This window comes from Nannobrachium achirus, assembly GCF_963921795.1.
Source record: "Nannobrachium achirus genome assembly, chromosome: 12".
Taxonomy (NCBI): domain Eukaryota; kingdom Metazoa; phylum Chordata; class Actinopteri; order Myctophiformes; family Myctophidae; genus Nannobrachium; species Nannobrachium achirus.
Genome location: NC_137832.1, coordinates 62750006 through 62770887, shown reverse-complemented (window position 1 = coordinate 62770887; position 20882 = coordinate 62750006). Strand labels below are relative to the sequence as shown.

Sequence of the window (20882 nt, the reverse complement as noted above, 5' to 3'; positions counted from 1 at the left end):
CCTCCCTCCACTACCCCTCTCTCTCTCTCTCCCTTTACCAGGAACCCCCCTCCCCCCTCCCCCCTGCCTTGTCTTTGCAAAGTAATTTGTAGAGGAGAAGATTATTGTTCTCCATCATGGTGACCTGGGCAAGCTTGACGGCATGCATACACAGATGAAGATGAATGCAGTTATTCCTTTGGCGGGGCTGGTAGCGAGAGAGAAGGAGAGAGAGAGGGAGAGGGAGAGAGAGAGAGGGAGAGGGAGAGGGAGAGGGAGAGGGAGAGGGGTTCTCTTCTTTCTGGCTCTTTCAGGGCACATTGGCCCTAATGACATGATTGATAGGCTGTCGGGCATCCGGAGCGGCCGTCATTAATCACCCTGCTGACTGAATCCAATCATCTGCTTCACCTGCCCACTGACAGACAGGAAAGGATACAGAACACAAGGCGGCACAGGTGCTGACATGGATGCACGGACACACATACACACACACACACACACACACACACACACACACACACACACACACACACACCACACACACACACACACACACATGAACGTGCGCGACGAGACACCGCAGACAACCCGCCCACACAACAACCACGCTACTACTACTACTACTATACTACCACGACGACCCCACCTCAACCACCCTGGGGCCGGCCCCCCACGGCGAGACACACTGAAGCCAGGTTGATGATACTTAGTCCGGGGGTTTTCTAAGTGGGTGACGGCCGGGGCACCCTGGGTGCCGCGACGGACGGCAGTCCAGGGGTGCCGCGAGATAATTTGATAATGTTTGAAATGTATTTGGACATTTAAAAATATATTTAGTATCATTTAAACTTGGAAGTACAAAGTTATTTTCAGTAACCAAATTGGCTATTATCTTGTGTTCCTCACAACATAATCGCTAAAATATGCTATGAATATAAGGTGCGGCTTGGAGTGAAAATTAGGAATATAATGTAGGGGTGCCTCGGATGAAGATACATTTCTAGGGCTGTCACGGCACCCCAGGATGCCCCGTCACCCACTTTGAAAACCCCTGCTATAGATCCCCGCGAGAGTGTGTTGCTGGGACAGCGAAAGGGAGATAATAACGTTGATTTTCTCCTTTTTTGTGTCGTTTAAAAAAACCACTATAGTGTGACAATGTTGTTACGATCGTTTCCAATATTTAGTTCAGTGACCATGGAACAAAATAATAGTTCAGAAGCCGTGTTCACTCCAAACCTACTTCTGCCTCCTAAAAACGTATCCACCTACTGTACTGTACATCACACGGATATGGGAAGTAAAGCGGGATTGCCACCTCTTGCTATATTCCCCTCTTGGGCATCAATTTGGCATGAGGGGTGGGGTGGGGACGTGTGCATGTATGTATGGAAGGGACGGGGAGTCCTCTTCCGTGGCGGCGCTAGCCTCAATGTCACCTGGCCGCCAGCGGTGCACATGTAGGCTGACAGGCGACACCGCTGCTGCTGCCACCTCTATAATTACAAAGGTGGCGGGAGAGAGGAGGAAGAAAGAGGGAGAGAGAGAGAGAGAGGGAGGGAGAGAGAGAGAGAGGGGAGAGAGGAGGAAGAAAGAGGGAGAGAGAGAGAGAGATGCAGAGAGAGGGAGGGAGAGAGAGAGAGGAGGAAGAAAGAGGGAGAGAGAGAGAGAGGGAGGGAGAGAGAGAGAGAGAGAGAGAGAGAGGGAGGAAAAAAAACAATGACAGGAGATTGCATGCGAAGGAGAGGGTTTGATGGACGGACGGGGGATGTGGTATCCATCCACTGGAGGAAGAGTCAAGTCAGCCAACACGCTGCACAAGGACTTAGCTACACAAAAAATGTGTCGCACGCACACACACACACGCACGCACGCACGCACGCACGCACGCACGCACGCACGCACGCACGCACGCACGCCACGCACGCACGCACGCACGCACACACCACACACACACACACACACACACACACCAATCATTTCCGGTGCAATGGCCTCCACCTCCCCTCCGTCAGAACACCCCCCTGTTGTACGTAGTTGAACGGTAATAAAAGAAATATTATTATTTTGTCACGTGTGGTTCAGTTGCGTCAGTTCAGAAAAAGATAAGGTATGGCAACATGACTGGTGTCTTGCACGCGCGCGAAGGCACCAGTCATGTTGCCATACCTTAGCAACAGGCATGATACATTTATTTTAAGAAGTAAAGTACAGTACTATTTTTTTCCCCCAAAATATATGGTTTTTGGGCTGGATATGGCAGTCTGGAACAGTTGTTCAAGTGCGGCTAAACTTGGCATAATATAGTAAACGTGCCACAATTAACAATAATGAATTGCACCTGAGCAGCTGACCCGCAGACCTGGGAATATACTATTTTGTCACGATGGGGAGAATAAAAGTGCGGAGAATATAATTATAATACCTTGTTAAATTTTGCATTTGTAGTTATTTTTATGTAATTTAACAACACAACCAGCACAGACAGACAAAGAGACATTCATGGATTCATATTTTAAAGTAACTTGTATTCTTCCCCCTGGACCCAGGGTATGGAAGCTGCATACCCCCTGCCATACCCAATTGACGCGCAATAATTCCATGAACATTTCTCACTCACTGTCTTTGGCCTTGACTCGACTGACTGACTGACTCGACTGACTGACTGACTGACTGACTGACTTACTGACTGACTGACTGACTGACTTACTGACTGACTGACTGACAAGTCTCTCTCTCTCTCTGCGTGCTTTCAGGCAGGGGCGTCACAAGGAGGGGGGGGGGGAGTGGTACTGAGTTACTAGGGCCCAAGGTGGAGGGGCCTTAATTATTTTATACTTTAGCTATTGAAAAATAGCAGATATCTGCTATTTTTGAAAAGTCGTGAAAATGTGCGCAAATCTTTGAATATATGTATTTTTTACATTTGTAACTCAAATTTTGCTTCTGGGGGTCTCTGGAACTAAATATTTTGAGATGGGGGGTCCATGGCCAAATAAAATACATATCATTTTGGGAGTCCTTCAGATGAAAAAGTTTGAGCACCACTGACATAGAAACATTCAAAGACTTTTGAAATTGTCAACATTTTTCAACAGTTAAAGCACAAATTAATAATGCGTTCCCAGTCTAAATGGGATAAACCCTCTCCCCCTATGAAGAACTTTCATGGGGGTCCCGCAGTGAATCCTTGTACCCAGGGCCCAGAACTTGGTGCGACCTGCTTTCAGGTGCCCACAAAGATGACACCTCTTAGTCTTTCCCCCCTCTCGCCTTGGATTTCATTTTTCAAGAGAGCCACTTTGTTCTGCGGAGCGAAGGGGTGAGATTAGAAGTAGAAGACATGTTAATTAAATCTCCTGAACGAACCAACGACTGACGGCCTGAGATAAAAAAAAAATCTCTTCTCCGGTGGAATTCAGAGAATGACAAAACGTGTTATTACCGGAGGTTTTCTTCTCCACCATGTTGCCAATGAAGCCGAAGCTGAAACACAAAATAAATGAATAAACGGTTGTCTCTTTCAATCCTCCTTCATCGCAGTCCTCTCACTTTTTGGAAGTTTATATTTGTTATTCGTTTCAGCTCTTTTGTTCTCTTTTGTTCGCTATATACCAGTGGTTCTCAATCTTTTTACACCAAGTACCACCTCTCTCTCCAAGTACCACCATAATAACTGAAGTTAAAACTAAAATGATCTGTAAACTACCCCATCCTAAGACAGCTATGCACAGTTAAAGGGGTACTATCACCTAAAGGGTTACTTTCACCTTAAGAAGTCATCTTAAATATAAGTTAATACTTTTATGATGTCATTGTGGGAATGTCGAATGTGCAATTATAAGCCAATCAAATTAATTGACTGTACTTACTGTACTGGTCAGCTGTTGTTGGGGAGTGAGGGGCAGATTACACCGTGACATGAGTTTCAGACTTATTTCAGACCGTTTTCAGAGAGACTATGTGACCTACTGTATCATACTATTATGATTCGGGCGTGTCAGCGGGCCTTTAACCACTAGGCCACTGGTACTCCAATTTCATTGTTTCTTCATTTTCCCCACTCTGATCTCTCTCTCCCTCTCTACGTTTCTGTCTTTCTCTTTATTTATCCCTTCCCTCTCCCTTCTCTGTCTCTCTCTTCTCACCCTCTCTCTCCCTCTCTCTCTCAGTGTGTTTGATCGAGGAGGAGGAGGAGGAGGAGGAGGACTTGGAGGAGGAGCAGAGGGAGGAGGAGGAGGAGGGGGGAGCGGGGGGTTCAGAACTGACTGAGCAGAAAATGCTCCTGCTGCTGCTGGAGGTTTGCCACAGCGCAGGTGGCAGCTCCTACCTGAGGCAGATCCACCACATCATCCAAGGCAATGAGGTACGGAAACACAAGGCTCTGCCTCCTCTCTCTCTCTCTCTTCTCTCTCTCTCTCTCTCTCTCTCTCTCTCTCTCTCTCTCTCTCCCCCCACAATTAGGTGGCTGCTGTGGCCTGCCGCCGCAGGCTGTCTGGGGGGCTGGCGTCTGGGTGGCGGGCAGCGTTGCCAGGTTCTAGAAATAAGCAACCCAGGTCTATGGAGTTGCTTAGCTACAGTTGTGCTCGAAATGATTCAATCCCCTCTGACAAATCTGTTCGTTAGTGTAGCCACTGTTCCTTTGACTTGGAACTTGACAACTATGCTCAAAACTGTACTTTTTGAACATTCATTGTCTTTGCAATTTTTTAGATACCGTACTTTTCCTTTTTTTCACAAAGCAATAATCTCTTCTCTGAACTTTTCTGACCATTCCTTAACCCATTTAGGCCTAACCTATAGAATAGGGCTAAATCAGAAATTAGCCTACAAAACAAATATGTTGCTACATACTGTACATGTACTGTAAGCCCCTCCCAAACAGCAAAATGTGTTCCCGGCCTGAATGGGTTTTTAAACATAGCCATGTTTCTGTTCTAATCACAAGTCAGCAAGTCAACAAACTTCTAGTCAGGCCAGATTGCACATCTGATGCAACTATTTAAGCCCTTGATTTGGTCGATTGCAGTTGATTACAGATGTTTTCAGGTATAATTAAGAGTTGAATAATTGAAAGTGAAAGTGGCGTTGAAAGTGGCATTTAGCATTGAATTTGAAAAAAAAACCACAATGTTACTTTTGAGCTATTTACATTGTGCTTGTAAATGACCTACATGAAAATGTTTGAGGACCACTGGTTTAAAAAAAATATCAAGCCAACAAAAAAATAACATCCTCACAACTACCAATATTTTGTACAATCCCAAAGTCGCTTATAATAAGCGGGGATACATGGCAACACTGGTTTTGCGGGTGAGGCAGGGAGGCTGGGTGGGTAGTTAGGGAGGGAGGGGGGGGGGGGGGGGGGGGGGGGTAATGGATGCACTGATGGCCCCAGGACCCTCAGAAGCTGTACTGTACAATGGTTGTTGTACCGGCGGTAGCACACAATGTAGCGCATGGCTTGCCACATCACACATGTAAGAGTAATTAGGGCTCTGGTGGTTGTGCCAACGTGCTGACATCCCCCATGGCCTGGATTCAGTGCCCGCCCCGGAGACCTGGCACTGCCAGGGGGACAGGAGAGCTGGACACGGAGACAAGCTACTGATAAGACTAATACAAAAAAAAACTCAAAGGGAAATTTCACTTTCAAACATGTTTTGGGGTCATTTTTTTTTTTTTTCTTTTTTTTTTTGGGGGGCTTTTTGCCTTTATTGACCAAGGGAGGTCCATTAGACTGACAGGAAATGGGGAGAGAGATGGGTAGTGACATGCGGTAAACGTGGTCCGGATCGGGAATCGAACCGGCAACGCCGTGGCAACCATACCTATGTGGCGGTGCCTATATGGTATGCGTCTTGACCAGTAGGCCACCGGACGCCCCTTGGGGTCATTTTTTACTACTTGATAGATAGATACTGGGATAATAAAGGTATCTATCTCATATATTCAGTAATCTGGGGTGAGACTTGTCTCACCCCAGATCGTTATTGAGTTGCTTTGATTCAATATTTAGATGTTTGATGTTCATTTTATCAGACACGCTCCCTTCCTATACAAACCGGCTGTCAGTCAGTCTATCTGTCAGTCACCTCACACTTTTGCCCTACTCATATCTCCGCCACCGTTGCCCCGATCCATGCCAAACATTTCTCACATGGCCCTCTTCTAGCGCCACCATGAAGGCCGATTCTTGCAAAACTAATTTTTTGGACACTGCTCCTACAGATCTTGTATAAATGTGTGATGCAGATTTTCGTCGATTTCACAGATAGATTCATAGACTAGTTTGACAGCACGGTCATCAGTCTATGTTGGATTCGTTTTTAGTTAACTTGACCTTTCACTCTGCACTTGGTCTACACCAAACCTATTTGCCGAAAATAGCCGATCTACAAGCTTTCAACAGCGTTGAGAGAGCTTGTAGATCTGCTATTTTTTGGCTAAAGTTCTCCTCAGAATAGGGATGCGAGGTTCAAGTTGTTATTCTAAAAGAATGATCCTATCACAAAGATTTGGTGCCCCCCCCCTATAGTAACTCTAGGGGTCCTGGACCCCCTGTTGAAGACCCCCTGCTGTACTTATTACATGTAACAGCCTGGCAGTCATCTGTACCCGGCCAGGGTCAAGGGTTAGGGTTAACCCTGGAGGCCAAGGACAGGAGGGTCAGAATGGAGACGGAGGCTGCCTGGTGGAGAGGAGGTTTGGAGGCCACGTCAGCCTGACTAATGGGGATATAGAGGAGACCCACCGGGGTGCCACAGTACACGCACGCACGCACGCACACGCACACGCACACACACACACACACACACACACACACACACACACACACACACACACACACACATTCAATCAAATTCATGTGCACACAGCGTTGCTTTTTGGCAACATTTTTTAAATCATTTAAAAAAAAGTTTTCCTGTTCTTTTTTCACATTAACATCACCATTAAATCCTATTGTTTAGTATTACAATGCCATTGGCCACGATATTTGCATATAAATACCCCCCACAGAGACTGACATTCACACCTCCCAGAGAAGTTGAAATTCCAGCGTCTGGACGAACAACATCTCACTTTTTAACTGAAGCTATTCCTCACTAAAACATAAGTAAAATGCCTGTAATATCTTGTTTTCGTGATCATTAGAATGTCTAGAACACGTGCATATGTTAATATTGTGAAAAATATCCCCAAAATGCAAATTAGAGCATGATTTATGATTTATGGCTATAAAACCTTACAAAAACATTATTTTTTTTTTTAAATTACATTTTCCTGTGATTAGGACTCCTACAACACCATCTGATTGATTTTTTTTTTAAAAATTTTGTCCAGTAGAAATTAATTCGGGTCTTGCAGGGCTAACATAACACTGCCATTTTTGGGGTTGCGGCCCCCTCCCTGTGGAACACACTCCCTAACACACATCACAGAGATCTCTCTCTATATATATAATAGAGCCGTGGTGTAAAGTAACATTTGAGGTGTTTGTACTTTACTTGAGTATTTCCAATTTCCAGTACTTTTAATTCCACTACATCTCAGATCCAAATATTGTACTTTTACTCCACTACAATTATTTTAAAACTTTAGTTACTTGTTATTTTACAGATATAAATTATACATTTATATAAACCAATTTAGCCCTATATTATACCTTGACTATTTGAAAACAGCAGATCTACAAGCTCACAACAACGCGTCGCAAAGCGTTGTGTGCTTGTAGATCGGCTGTTTTCACTAGTTTAAGTCATTTTAAAAATGATAAATACAAAACAAACGGTTTTGGACCTACAAGGTTTCCACCCGACAACGACGTTATGTCCTAATCCTCCCCAGCACGCACGCACGCACGCACGCACGCACGCACGCACGCACACACGCACACACACACACACACACACACACACGCACACACACACACACACCCTCTCTCTCTCCTCACATCTCACATACAGAATGTCACCGTGCTCTCCAGTCGTCCTTTATTCTCATCATCGCCATCATCATCGTCTATTTCGGAGCGGTTCTGATTAATTTCTACTTTTGCTGGAGGCCGATCGGTCAGGGAATAGAGCTGGATGGAGCGGCTGGACGTCGGGGCGGAGGAGGATGCTCGCAGCAGCCCATAAAAAGCTATCTGAACATGGTTATTACTTTTCTAGTTCTGTTGGGCCAGTCGACCTGGGAATACGGAGACACAGAGATAGAGAAGCCATCATCACCACGGCCCATCATTAGCTAGGAGATCTGCCAGGGTAATAATAAGACATTAAAATAGCCAATAATCTTCTTAATTGGCTCATTTTCCTGGACTGTGCTAAATGTATTCCTCATAGGTCTTCAACAGTGGGTTCCGGGACCCCCTAGGCGGTCCTCGAGAGTTAGCCTACTACAGGGGCGTCTCCAAATCTTTGTGTGATAGGAACTTTTCATGTCATTTACATTAAAGGGATATTCCACTTCCACAAAAAAAAAAAAAAAAAATATCGTCTACTTGCAGGCTTTTATGAACACCCTGGACAGTTTTTAATTTGCTTCGTTCAGACACTCCCCATCCAGGGCCCAATCCTATACAAACCCATTGTAATTTCAAACTTCATTTTAACAATGATAAAGTCATCGAAAACACCTGTTCTTGATATGTGAGCTGTCTGTTTTTTATTTTTTTTATAAATATTTGGGTAAATGGATTTTTTTTAATACAATAAAAAAGAGTTTCCCCCCGACAGAGATGCTCTATTATTGAGTGACCTTTTGTTTGGTTTATTCACAAGTTGGGATATTCATTATCTCATTATTGTAATAGATAAATAGAGATATAGACATAAAACAGACATTGGATAACAGAAAGTAAAAGGAATTTAACAGAAAATGTGTATTAAAATAATAATAATAATAATATTATATATATATATATATATATATATATATATATATATATATATAATATGAGCATACTCTGAAAACTGATATTACATTTTAAGTGACATCATCTCACACAACAGGAGCTGTTGATGAGGAAGTTGACTGCGTCCGCGGAGGATGACGACGATGAAGGTGGTCCTCCCCGCTTGGTGAACTTTGACCCCGGCTCCGGGGATGGCAAGGCCCCGCCCCGTTTCAACCCCCTCACCCAGTTTGACCACGTTGGCAACAAGAGACTGGACCAGGTGGGTTCACCATCCATGGGTCATCAGCATCTCCGATTGGCTCAGTTAAAGGCTAAGCTGTCACCCAAAAGATATTCACATTTCTCTGAATCAATTCCTTTCCAAGCCCCGCCAGAAACCCCTGAACAGAGGTACTGCCGTGGAATCTGCTATTTATTTATAAACATAATTTAAAAAAGCAAAGCACGAAATCATAACAACACGCTCAGATCACTCCGCGCAAGCCAGCAAACCATGCATGAAAGAGTTTTTTTGGTTGGCCAACCTTTTTTCATGGTGCTGTAGGCAGTTCTTCTCCGGTCATTAACATGGAGCGATACGGGGAAAACGGCGATAATAAACAGCACCCGAAAATACAATCCGTCTTCTCGATCTAATCCAATGCAATCCACTCATTCCGAAGCCTTGATTTCGTCTGTCGTCTGATCGAAAATGATGAGGAGACGCGCTGGCCAAGTGGCTGCATACACAATACAAGGGCACGTAATGGCCGCCTGTGGACACCAGTTGCTCCCTAGCAGATGACGTCATCACTCTCCGACACGATCACGTCTCAGGAGCTCTCTTAAAGAGACAGAGCACGACCGGCGACTGTATTTTAAAAAAAATTATAATTAATTTCATAAATTACGGGAAAGTACGGGAAAGTTCGAGCGGCGCACTGGGTGGTCCGGACAAGTACGGGCAAGTACGGCCCGGCTTAGAAAGTGTTAAGGAAGACAAATTTACGGTATGGGAACATTAATAGCATGCATGAAAAAACTGATGCTCCCCCTATGGGGATGTTATGGAATTTTTCATGAGTATTCTGCACGACCTTTGGTACTGTGTGTGTGTGTGTGTGTGTGTGTGTGTGTGTGTGTGTGTGTGTGTGTGTGTGTGTGTGTGTGTGTGTGTGTGTGTGTGTGTGTGTGTGTGTGTGTGTGTGTGTGTGTGTGTGTGTGTGTGTGTGTCTCTAATGTGCTGGGGGTCGTGCTTGGATCAGAGGTGCAGTTTTAGGAATACTGACCCCAACACTAACCATATCTTATACGTTTTGGCTATTCAAAAATAGCAGATATACAAGCTCATAGCTCGAAACTCAAGCCACGATGTTGTAGATCAAGGAGTCACGTTGTGTCTCCAGTCTCGATTCCTCCGCACTCCTCTGTAGGTCTCTCTCTCGCTCCTCTGTAGGTCTCTCTCTCGCTATCTCAGTCCTCTGTAGGTCTCTCTCTCGCTCCGCTATCTCAGTCCTCTGTAGGTCTCTCTCTCGCTCCGCTATCTCAGTCCTCTGTAGGTCTCTCTCTCGCTCCGCTATCTCAGGAGTCGGAAGTGAATATTTAAAGGTGGGGGAGGGAAAAAAAAGTGGCACTTTTTTCCTTTCTTTTTGCCATTTTTCTTTTTTTTGTTCTTTTTTTTTTGGCTGCGTTAAAAGGAGACGTGCTCTGGATGTGCACTTCTCTTCTCAGGCTTTGAACCCAGGCCACCTTGTACCACAGTAGACCTTCTCCCCGGAGTCTGAACTGAGATGTAAACGTGTTTGATATTCTGTCCTTAAATCATGATACAGTAGCACCTCTGGCTCTTTCTACAGGTTTAAGGTTCAAATACCTGGAACGCGCCCGAGTCGCGTTAAGATTTAAACCACTTTAACCATTATTTTATGCTTTTACTATTGAAAAATAGCAGATATACAAGCTCACAGCGCGGCACCGAGTGCCGCGCTGCGAGCTTGTAGATCTGCTATTTTTGAAAAAATCGGGAAAATTTGTGCAAGTCTTTGCATATCTTTGACTCCATGATTGACCCGACTTCTAAATCCTTCCGTTATATCATGCTGTTCTCAAACTTTTTCATGTCAAGGACCCCCAAATTTACATTTATTTATTTATCTCAAAATATGTTCTTCCAGGGACCCCCCAGAAGCAGAGATTTTAGTTACAAAAGTGTCCTTTGAAAAATATATATAGAAAAATCGGCACACATTTTCACGGTCACATTTTCAAAATAGCACGGTCACATTATCAAAATAGCAGATCTACAAGCTCGCAGTGCGGCACTCGGTGCCGCGCTGTGAGCTTGTAGATCTGCTATTTTTCAATAGTTAAAGCATTAATGAATTCTAGGCCTAAATGGGTTAGGGTTCAACGGTGCAAGGAAGTTTAATGTTCTTTCCTCTTCTTTTTTTGTATTATTGTTTGACAGTGTTTTTATTTTTTTATTTGATAGTAAAGTTTAGAAAGACAAAAAGACAGAGGTCATGAGAAAGGAGTCATCGGTTGTATAATTAAGTTCATGCAGTTCGTGCCATTTCTGAAAACGCTGGTGTTGCGACCTTTTTGAGTAGATTTTTGAGCGGTGGTCGCACCACTCCTTAGCGTGGCTGTGTGTGTAGGTCAGGGGTTCCCAAACTTTTTTGTCTCAGGGCACCCCATAAATATTTTTTTAATCCGAGGCACCCCTACATTATAATATTCACTCCCAGCACCTTATATTTATAGCATATCGTCGTCGTCGGGTGGAAACCTTGCATGTCCAAAACCGTTCGTTTTGTATTTATCATCTATAAAATGTACTAAACTAGTGAAAACAGCAGATCTACAAGCACACAGTGCTTGTAGATCGGCTGTTTTCACTAGTTTTGTGCAACAGTCTTGTATGATGAAGCAGGGTTTTACTTTACCAAAAGACGTACACATTTGTAACTTGGAGATATGAGGTTTCTGCCCGACAGTGACGATATTTTAGTGATTATGTTGCGAGGAAAACGTTGAGATAACAGCCATTTTGGTTAGAACTGACTGAAAACAACGTTGTACTTCAAGTTTAAAATGATATTAACTATGTTTTCAAGTGTCCAAATAAATTCCAAATATTATCAAATTATCTCGCGGCACCCCTGGACTGCCGTCGCGGCACCCCAGGGTGCCCCGTCAACCACTTTGAAAACCCCTTGTGTAGGTTACTATGTTCTGGTTGTCGTGGCATGTTCTTGTTCCCCACGTAACGTGAATCAATGAGTTTAGTCTCGGTAGAATTAAAGATGGATATATCAAATGATTATAAGAGAAACCACGCAATAATACCAAACTATTTTATGTATTGTTTTAATTACGAGGGGAATCATTTTGGAGGTGCGCGGTGCGCTTGTTTCTGGACGTGGGTTTTCGTCCGCTTGATGACTAAAGTGTATTTCCGCTCCAGACTGCATCAGAAAACCGAAAATGGTATTAATCCCAGGCTACTCCTTTCCAGAGCTTCTGAATCACAGACGGATATCAGTAGGATATCAGTAGGATATCAGTAGGATATCAGTAGGATATCAGTAGGTCAGTAGGATATCAGTAGGATATCAGTAGGATATCAGTAGGATATCAGTAGGTCAGTAGGATATCAGTAGGATATCAGTAGGATATCAGTAGGATATCAGTAGGTCAGTAGGATATCAGTAGGATATCAGTAGGATATCAGTAGGATATCAGTAGGTCAGTAGGATATCAGTAGGATATCAGTAGGATATCAGTAGGATATCAGTAGGTCAGTAGGATATCAGTAGGATATCAGTAGGATATCAGTAGGATATCAGTAGGTCAGTAGGATATCAGTAGGATATCAGTAGGATATCAGTAGGATATCAGTAGGTCAGTAGGATATCAGTAGGATATCAGTAGGATATCAGTAGGATATCAGTAGGTCAGTAGGATATCAGTAGGATATCAGTAGGATATCAGTAGGATATCAGTAGGTCAGTAGGATATCAGTAGGATATCAGTAGGATATCAGTAGGTCAGTAGGATATCAGTAGGATATCAGTAGGATATCAGTAGGTCAGTAGGATATCAGTAGGATATCAGTAGGTCAGTAGGATATCAGTAGGATATCAGTAGGATATCAGTAGGTCAGTAGGATATCAGTAGGATATCAGTAGGATATCAGTAGGATATCAGTAGGTCAGTAGGATATCAGTAGGATATCAGTAGGATATCAGTAGGTCAGTAGGATATCAGTAGGATATCAGTAGGATATCAGTAGGATATCAGTAGGTCAGTAGGATATCAGTAGGATATCAGTAGGATATCAGTAGGTCAGTAGGATATCAGTAGGATATCAGTAGGTCAGTAGGATATCAGTAGGATATCAGTAGGATATCAGTAGGTCAGTAGGATATCAGTAGGATATCAGTAGGATATCAGTAGGTCAGTAGGATATCAGTAGGATATCAGTAGGATATCAGTAGGATATCAGTAGGTCAGTAGGATATCAGTAGGATATCAGTAGGATATCAGTAGGATATCAGTAGGGTATCAGTAGGATATCAGTAGGATATCAGTAGGTCAGTAGGATATCAGTAGGATATCAGTAGGATATCAGTAGGATATCAGTAGGATATCAGTAGGTCAGTAGGATATCAGTAGGATATCAGTAGATATCAGTAGGTCAGTAGGATATCAGTAGGATATCAGTAGGATATCAGTAGGTCAGTAGGATATCAGTAGGATATCAGTAGGATATCAGTAGATATCAGTAGGATATCAGTAGGATATCAGTAGGATATCAGTAGATATCAGTAGGATATCAGTAGGATATCAGTAGGTCAGTAGGATATCAGTAGGATATCAGTAGGTCAGTAGGATATCAGTAGGATATCAGTAGGATATCAGTAGATATCAGTAGGATATCAGTAGATATCAGTAGGTCAGTAGGATATCAGTAGGATATCAGTAGGATATCAGTAGATATCAGTAGGATATCAGTAGGATATCAGTAGGATATCAGTAGATATCAGTAGGATATCAGTAGGGTATCAGTAGGATATCAGTAGGATATCAGTAGGTCAGTAGGATATCAGTAGGATATCAGTAGGATATCAGTAGGATATCAGTAGGATATCAGTAGGATATCAGTAGGATATCAGTAGATATCAGTAGGATATCAGTAGGATATCAGTAGATATCAGTAGTAGATATCAGTAGGATATCAGTAGGATATCAGTAGATATCAGTAGGATATCAGTAGATATCAGTAGGATATCAGTAGGATATCAGTAGATATCAGTAGGATATCAGTAGGATATCAGTAGGTCAGTAGGATATCAGTAGATATCAGTAGGATATCAGTAGGATATCAGTAGGATATCAGTAGATATCAGTAGGATATCAGTAGGATATCAGTAGGTCAGTAGGATATCAGTAGATATCAGTAGGATATCAGTAGGATATCAGTAGGATATCAGTAGATATCAGTAGGATATCAGTAGGATATCAGTAGGATATCAGTAGATATCAGTAGGATATCAGTAGGATATCAGTAGATATCAGTAGGATATCAGTAGGATATCAGTAGATATCAGTAGGATATCAGTAGGATATCAGTAGATATCAGTAGGATATCAGTAGATATCAGTAGGATATCAGTAGGATATCAGTAGGTATCAGTAGGATATCAGTAGATATCAGTAGATATCAGTAGGATATCAGTAGATATCAGTAGGATATCAGTAGGATATCAGTAGGATATCAGTAGATATCAGTAGGATATCAGTAGGATATCAGTAGATATCAGTAGGATATCAGTAGGATATCAGTAGATATCAGTAGATATCAGTAGGATATCAGTAGGGAAGCAGTTGGAAATTGTGGGACAGGGACGTGCAGAGAATGTTAAAGAATGCAGGGACTGAAATGTCTAAAAGGGCCTTTTGGTGAAAGCATTGAAAATATCCGACCTCCAAGCTCACAACGCGTCGCAGCGCTATTTCCGGTATTGATACCGCACTAAACTAAGCATAATCAAGTCCAATACTGGAGATGTAACGGCATGGATTTCCACTCGGAGAGGGCAATTCTTTCAACATAAGACGCGTTCAAGTTGAGGAGGGTTTGGACACGGCAATTCTCTTCTCAATGCTGTCTTCAAGTATGGCATGGAAAGAGGGGGCATTTGCGTTTCTTTATCTATAGTAAAAAGTGCTTTCATGGTCTGGAGAAGAAGGCACTTTTTACAGTCAAGTAAAAAGGGGCAGGGGCTAAAGGCCCCTTTGATGTCTATGTGTGCACGACTGCACGTGCCTGTTGTGGGAGCTCAACATGTTGTTGTTGTTTTTTTCTTCTTTTTGGCGTTTTGTGTTTTTAAATCCCTTGTAATAATACCCGCTTTGCTGCCGTTGTTTTTTTGAAGAACGGTCGCGTTCTAAACAAAAAAACGGCGACTTGCTTATCAGCGAGGAGAGAGAGAGAGCTGCATAGCTTTGCATAGAAACACCCTATTAAGAGAATGATTAAAATGCCTTCACTGCTTCAGGTGCCTGTGTTGTTTGTCAAATAAAATGGAGGGAGGAGGGGAGGAAGAAAAGAGGGGAAAAACGAGCGAGAGCCCATCAATCACTGTGAGGAAGAAGAGAGAGAGAGAGGGGCGAGGGAGAGAGAGAGAGACTTGACTTCTCCTCCCTTTTTTTCTGTCAATAAAACTCTGCCCTGGAGTTAAGAGTGACATTTTGGCAATCAAAGCCAATCTGATTTTTATTTGCCTTCTCCCAATATACTGCTGTGCGTGTGTGTGTGTGTGTGTGTGTGTGTGTGTGTGTGTGTGTGTGTGTGTGTGTGTGTGTGTGTGTGTGTGTGTGTGTGTGTGTGTGTGTGTGTGTGTGTGTGTGTGTGTGTGTGTGTGTGTGTGTGTGTGTGTGTGTGCAGGGGTGTCACAAGGGGGGGGGGGCAGTGAGAGGGGCCCTAGTAACTTTAGCTATTGAAACATAGCAGATATACAAGCTCACAGCGCGGCACTCGGTGCCTCGCTGCGAGCTTGTAGATCTGCTATTTTTGAAAAGTCGTGAAAATGTGTGCAAATCTTTGAATATGTATTTCTTAAGCGAACATTTGTAACTAAAATTTTGCTTCTGGGGGGTCCCTGGAACTAAATATTTTGAGATGGGGGTCCGTGGCCCAAATACATATCATCTTGGGGGTCCTTTACATGAAAAAGTTTGAGCACCACTGACATGGAAACATAATTGTCTTGCACAAATGTTCACACATTTTCAAAAATAGCAGATCTACAAGCTCGCAGCGCGGCCCTGCTATTTTTCAATAGTTAACATTCATGGGGGGCCCGCAGTGAATCCTTGTACCCAGGGCCCAGAATTTGGTGTGACGGCCCTGTGTGCGTGCGTGCGTGCGTGCGTGCGTGCGTGCGTGCGTGCGTGCGTGTGCATATTTGCATGCATACATGCATGCGTATACACATGTGTTTGTGTGTGAGTGTGTGTGTGTGAGAGAGAGAGAGAGAGAGAGAGAGAGAGAGAGAGTGGGGGGTTGGCAGGGTGCCATTAAAGACTGAGGAGGGGGGGAAAAAAAAGAAAAAGAATTTAAAAATCACAAGAGTAACGACCACCTCCCAAAATTGATTTATCTCTCCATAAATGACAGCTACATCCCCTCCCCAAATGGATTTATAAATTAATTGCTGTCTTATTGGAATAAAAACCTGCTTGTGTGGACGTGATTGATCGCCGCCGCGGCGCGCGCGCGCGTCGGGATCCTCTTCTGTTGTGCTGTGGGGTCGCAGCTGGAGCGATGACGCACCGCTAGCGCGCGTAGCGGCGGTATTAACCCTGATTAAGCCAGTTGGACCGGGTAACGCATTATGGCGTATATTATTTTATGTTTTGCTGCAAGCTTGTAGATCTGCTATTTTTGAAAAATCGTGAAATCTTTAATTTTGACCCCGATTTTATAGGTGTCTTTTGAATCCTTCAAAGGTTTTTTATGTCAGTGGTTCTCAAACTTTTTCACGTGAAGGACCCCCAAAATGATATGTATTTGGGCCACGGACCCCCCCATCTCAAAATATTTGGTTCCAGGGACCCCCCCCCAGAAGCAAAAATTGAGTTACAAATGTTCGCTTTAATAATACATAATTATATTCAAAGATTTTCACTCATTTTCACGACTTTTCAATAGTTAAAGCAGGTATACGCTCTCCATTCAGATATGTTGCCAATTGCCATTCAGACATTGACTTCTAATTGTCTGAGTGGCAACCCTTCCATTGAGGTTAGGGTTAGGGTTAAGTATAGGGTTGGTGTCTGAATGGGGGGATGTCTGAATGGCAGCATGTAACATGTTAAAGCATTCAATGATTCTAAGGTCCTAAGTGGGTTAATAACTAACGCAGCGCTGTGCCCGTGCATCGACAGGGCTCGGTGGCGGAGTGGGCGTGGAACTGGCCCTGGCTGCTGCCTGCCTACCGGGCCATGATGGCGACGCCGGTCACCTTCACCACGCTACTGGCCAACAGGTACTGTGAACCGCAGCTTCACCCGTTCCCTCACACACACACACACACACACACACACACACACACACACACACACACACACACACGCGCACACACACACACACACACACACACACACACACACACACACACACACACACACAACACACACACACACACACACACACACATGCTGGGGATCCTATCCCTTCATTCAAAGGTTCAGACCTCTCCTGTGTTCAGATGCGGGCCGGCTGGCAGTGTTGTAAAAAGTACTCACATTTCATACTTAAGTAAAAGTATCAATACATCAATATAGAAATACTCCGTTACAAGTAAAAGTCCAGAATTCAAAATGTACTTGAGTAAAAGTAGGAAAGTATTGGCATCAAAATGTACTTAAAGTGCCAAAAGTAAAAGTACAAAATGTTTGAAAATAGCAGATCTACAAGCTCACAACGCATCGCATCGCGACGCGTTGTGAGCTTGTAGATCGGCTATTTTCAAATAGCCAAGGGATAAAATAAGGCTAAAGTGGTTAATATATGTTTTTTATATATTATCATGTATAACTGCAAAGTAACTAGTAGCTAAGGTTTTCAAAAAATGTAGCGAAGTAAAAGTACAATATTTGGATCCGAGATGTAGTGGAGTAGAAGTAAAAGTATTAGAAATTGGAAATACTCAAGAAAAGTACAAATACCTCAAAATTGTACTTAAGTACAGTACTTAAGTAAAAGTACTTAGTTACTTTACACCACTGCCGGCTGGGTTCCCGTGGCTCATGGAGACAACAAAACACCTAAACATGTGACTCAGCTCTAGCCTGGCAGGCCGTCCCGAGCCACGTCATCACCAATGTGCTTCCTTTCTCGGTCTGGTGTCCCTCCCATCGAGCCTCTTTATTAGAACTTGGGTTTCTAATTTTTCCAATCAAATGGCTGCATTTGGAGCGAACCCGCCTCACACCGCTCCTGATTGGTCAAGCGGCTGCTACAGCTCTCGCATTTTGTAAACAAACATGGCGGACCCCATGTCCGACGCGAGTTCACAAATCGCAAATAAAAGCTGCATTAAGCGAAGTTTTATCTGAAATCAACAGCATCTCATAACTTAAAAACGAACAACAGTTTGCACCTTTGGAATTTCTGTCTGGAAAAGACGTATTTGCTGTTCTGCCGACGATGTTTTGATGCGCTGGTGGCTACTGACTGGACCTGTCAGTCAAAGTAAGTAACTACGTCATCGCATAATGCGTTGTCTATGGAGAACTCCCAGACTCTCCCCTGGGAGAGTCTGGCTGTTGCGAGGCTAACTCTTTGTACCTTTCATGTTCACTGGCTTCTGTTGAAACAGAATGGTAGCCTGCATGTTTGTAGCTGCCAGCGGGAACGCAGCATAATGTCTGAAATCTAGTTTTTTTCCCAGTTCAAAGACAGGTGGACTGTACAGTACAGTGTGTATTGACATCATTTGGTGGATCACGTAGTCTTTATGGCATGCTTATCGTCGTTGTTGGGTGGAAACCTCGTATCTCCAAGTTTCAAATTGTGTCCTTTTTTTTCGTGTGTGAAGCCCTGCTTCATCATACAAGGCCGTCGCACAAAAGTAGTGAAAACAGCCGATCTACAAGCACACAACGCCTCGTGGTCACAAGTTTAAATCATTTTTAAAATGAAAAATGCAAAACGAAGGGTTTTGGACATACAAGGTTTTCACCCGACAACAACGTCATGCTACTTTGTGTGTGTGTGCGTGCGTGCGTGGTGTGTGTGGTGTGTGTGTGTGTGTGTGTGTGTGTGTACTGCACACAGCTGTCCTGGAGAGAGAGAAAGAGAACAGAGAGAGGTAGAACGTGGAGTGTGAATGGAGAAAGACCCTCAATTTGGAATGACACCACATTTCCAGGCGGAGCCGCTCGTTTTCATTGACCAGCGTCGGCAGGTTAGCTACTCACCAGCGTCGGCAGGTTAGCTACTCACCAGCGTCAGCAGGTTAGCTACTCACCAGCGTTAGTTTTACTGAGGTTAGGGTTAAGGTTAGGTTTAGGTGGACGGACCACCCGGCACCTCCGCGCGTTGCAAAAGGAGTGCTCCCTAGCTCCGGTGCAGCCAATCAAAAGCTTCTGTTTGACAGGAACTGTGGTGTGATTCCAAATAACGCGAGAAAGACACTCTTGTTCATTATGTCTCTTCTATACCTGATTGAAGAGTTTCTCCTCCCCAAGTCCTCTCCTCTCCTCTCCTCTCCTCTCCTCTCCTCTCCCTCCTCTCTTCTCCTCCCCTCCCCCCCCCCTCCCCTCTCCTCCTCTCCTCTCCTCTCCTCTCCTCTCCTCTCCTCTCCTCTCCCTCTCCTCTCCTCTCCTCTCCTCTCCTCTCCTCCTCCCCTCCTCCTCTCTGTATAAATATTATGCTGCTACAGTATGTGACACATATTGGATGGCAATACTTCAGCTCGCTCCTGTTCTCCATTCACAGCTGTCAACACTGCACACAGCCTTACACCGATCCATTCTAAAACACTGCCATTGTTATACACTCACACGCACAACACACACACACACACACACACACACACACACACACACACACACACACACACGTGCGTGCGTGCGTGCGTGTGCGCGCACACACCTTTCTAACAAAGGGCAAGCTCTGCATCTACCAAGGACGTTGGTCTAATAAGGGTGAAGCATACGCACCCCCACCTTTTGCACGCACACACGCGCGCGCACACAACACACACACACACACACACACACACACACACACACACACACACACAACACACACATACACACACACACACTCGTGCACCGCTGGTTGGTTGGTGCTTAGTTGCACAACACGTGTTACAACAGATACCGTCTGCGTTCGACTGAGCCACAAATTACTGTTGGATTATTCACGATGGAGGGGATGAATGAACTGAGAGAAAAAACAAGGGTGGAAGAGAGGAAGAGAGGGTACAGAGAGAGAGAGAGAGAGAGAGAGAGAGAGAGAGTCATTGTGTTTGGAGTTATGCTGGATGAATATACTTCTTCATACGACGGAGTCGCTCGCGAGAAAATAGCCGATATACAAGCCCGCAACGCGTCGCATTCGCAATGCATCGTGGCCTTGTGTATCGGCTATATCTTTGGCAGGTCACTCTGTCACGCGACCGACCACGAATCGGAGACGTATGCTGCGTTCACACTGGCACATACAAAAGATACTAAGCCAGGGACGTGCAGAGAATGTTGGAGAGGCAGGGGCTGAAATTTCTAAAAGGGGCCTTTTGGTGAAATATCGAAAAATAGCAGACCTTCAGGCTCACAACGCGTCGCAGCGTTGTGAGCTTGGAGGTCGGCTATTTTCGGTACTTGATACCACACTGAACTAAGCATAATCAAGTAAGTGAATACTGGAGATGTGGCGTAACGGCATGGATTTCTACACAGAGAGGGCAATTCTTTCAACATGA

The 20882-nt window shown here is 44.1% G+C and overlaps 1 protein-coding gene across 1 annotated transcript in view; it reads left to right on the top strand.

Annotated features, from left to right (window-relative positions):
* kiaa0825 (KIAA0825 ortholog) overlaps positions 1-20882 on the top strand; it is a gene marked incomplete at both ends in the record, with an annotated part of 289583 nt that overhangs the window by 150900 nt on the left and 117801 nt on the right. The window contains 5 exon segments of the mRNA XM_080738825.1: positions 2068-2071; positions 4171-4226; positions 4228-4348; positions 9000-9164; positions 17338-17438. Coding sequence (XP_080594951.1) covers positions 2068-2071; positions 4171-4226; positions 4228-4348; positions 9000-9164; positions 17338-17438 — 447 coding nt within the window.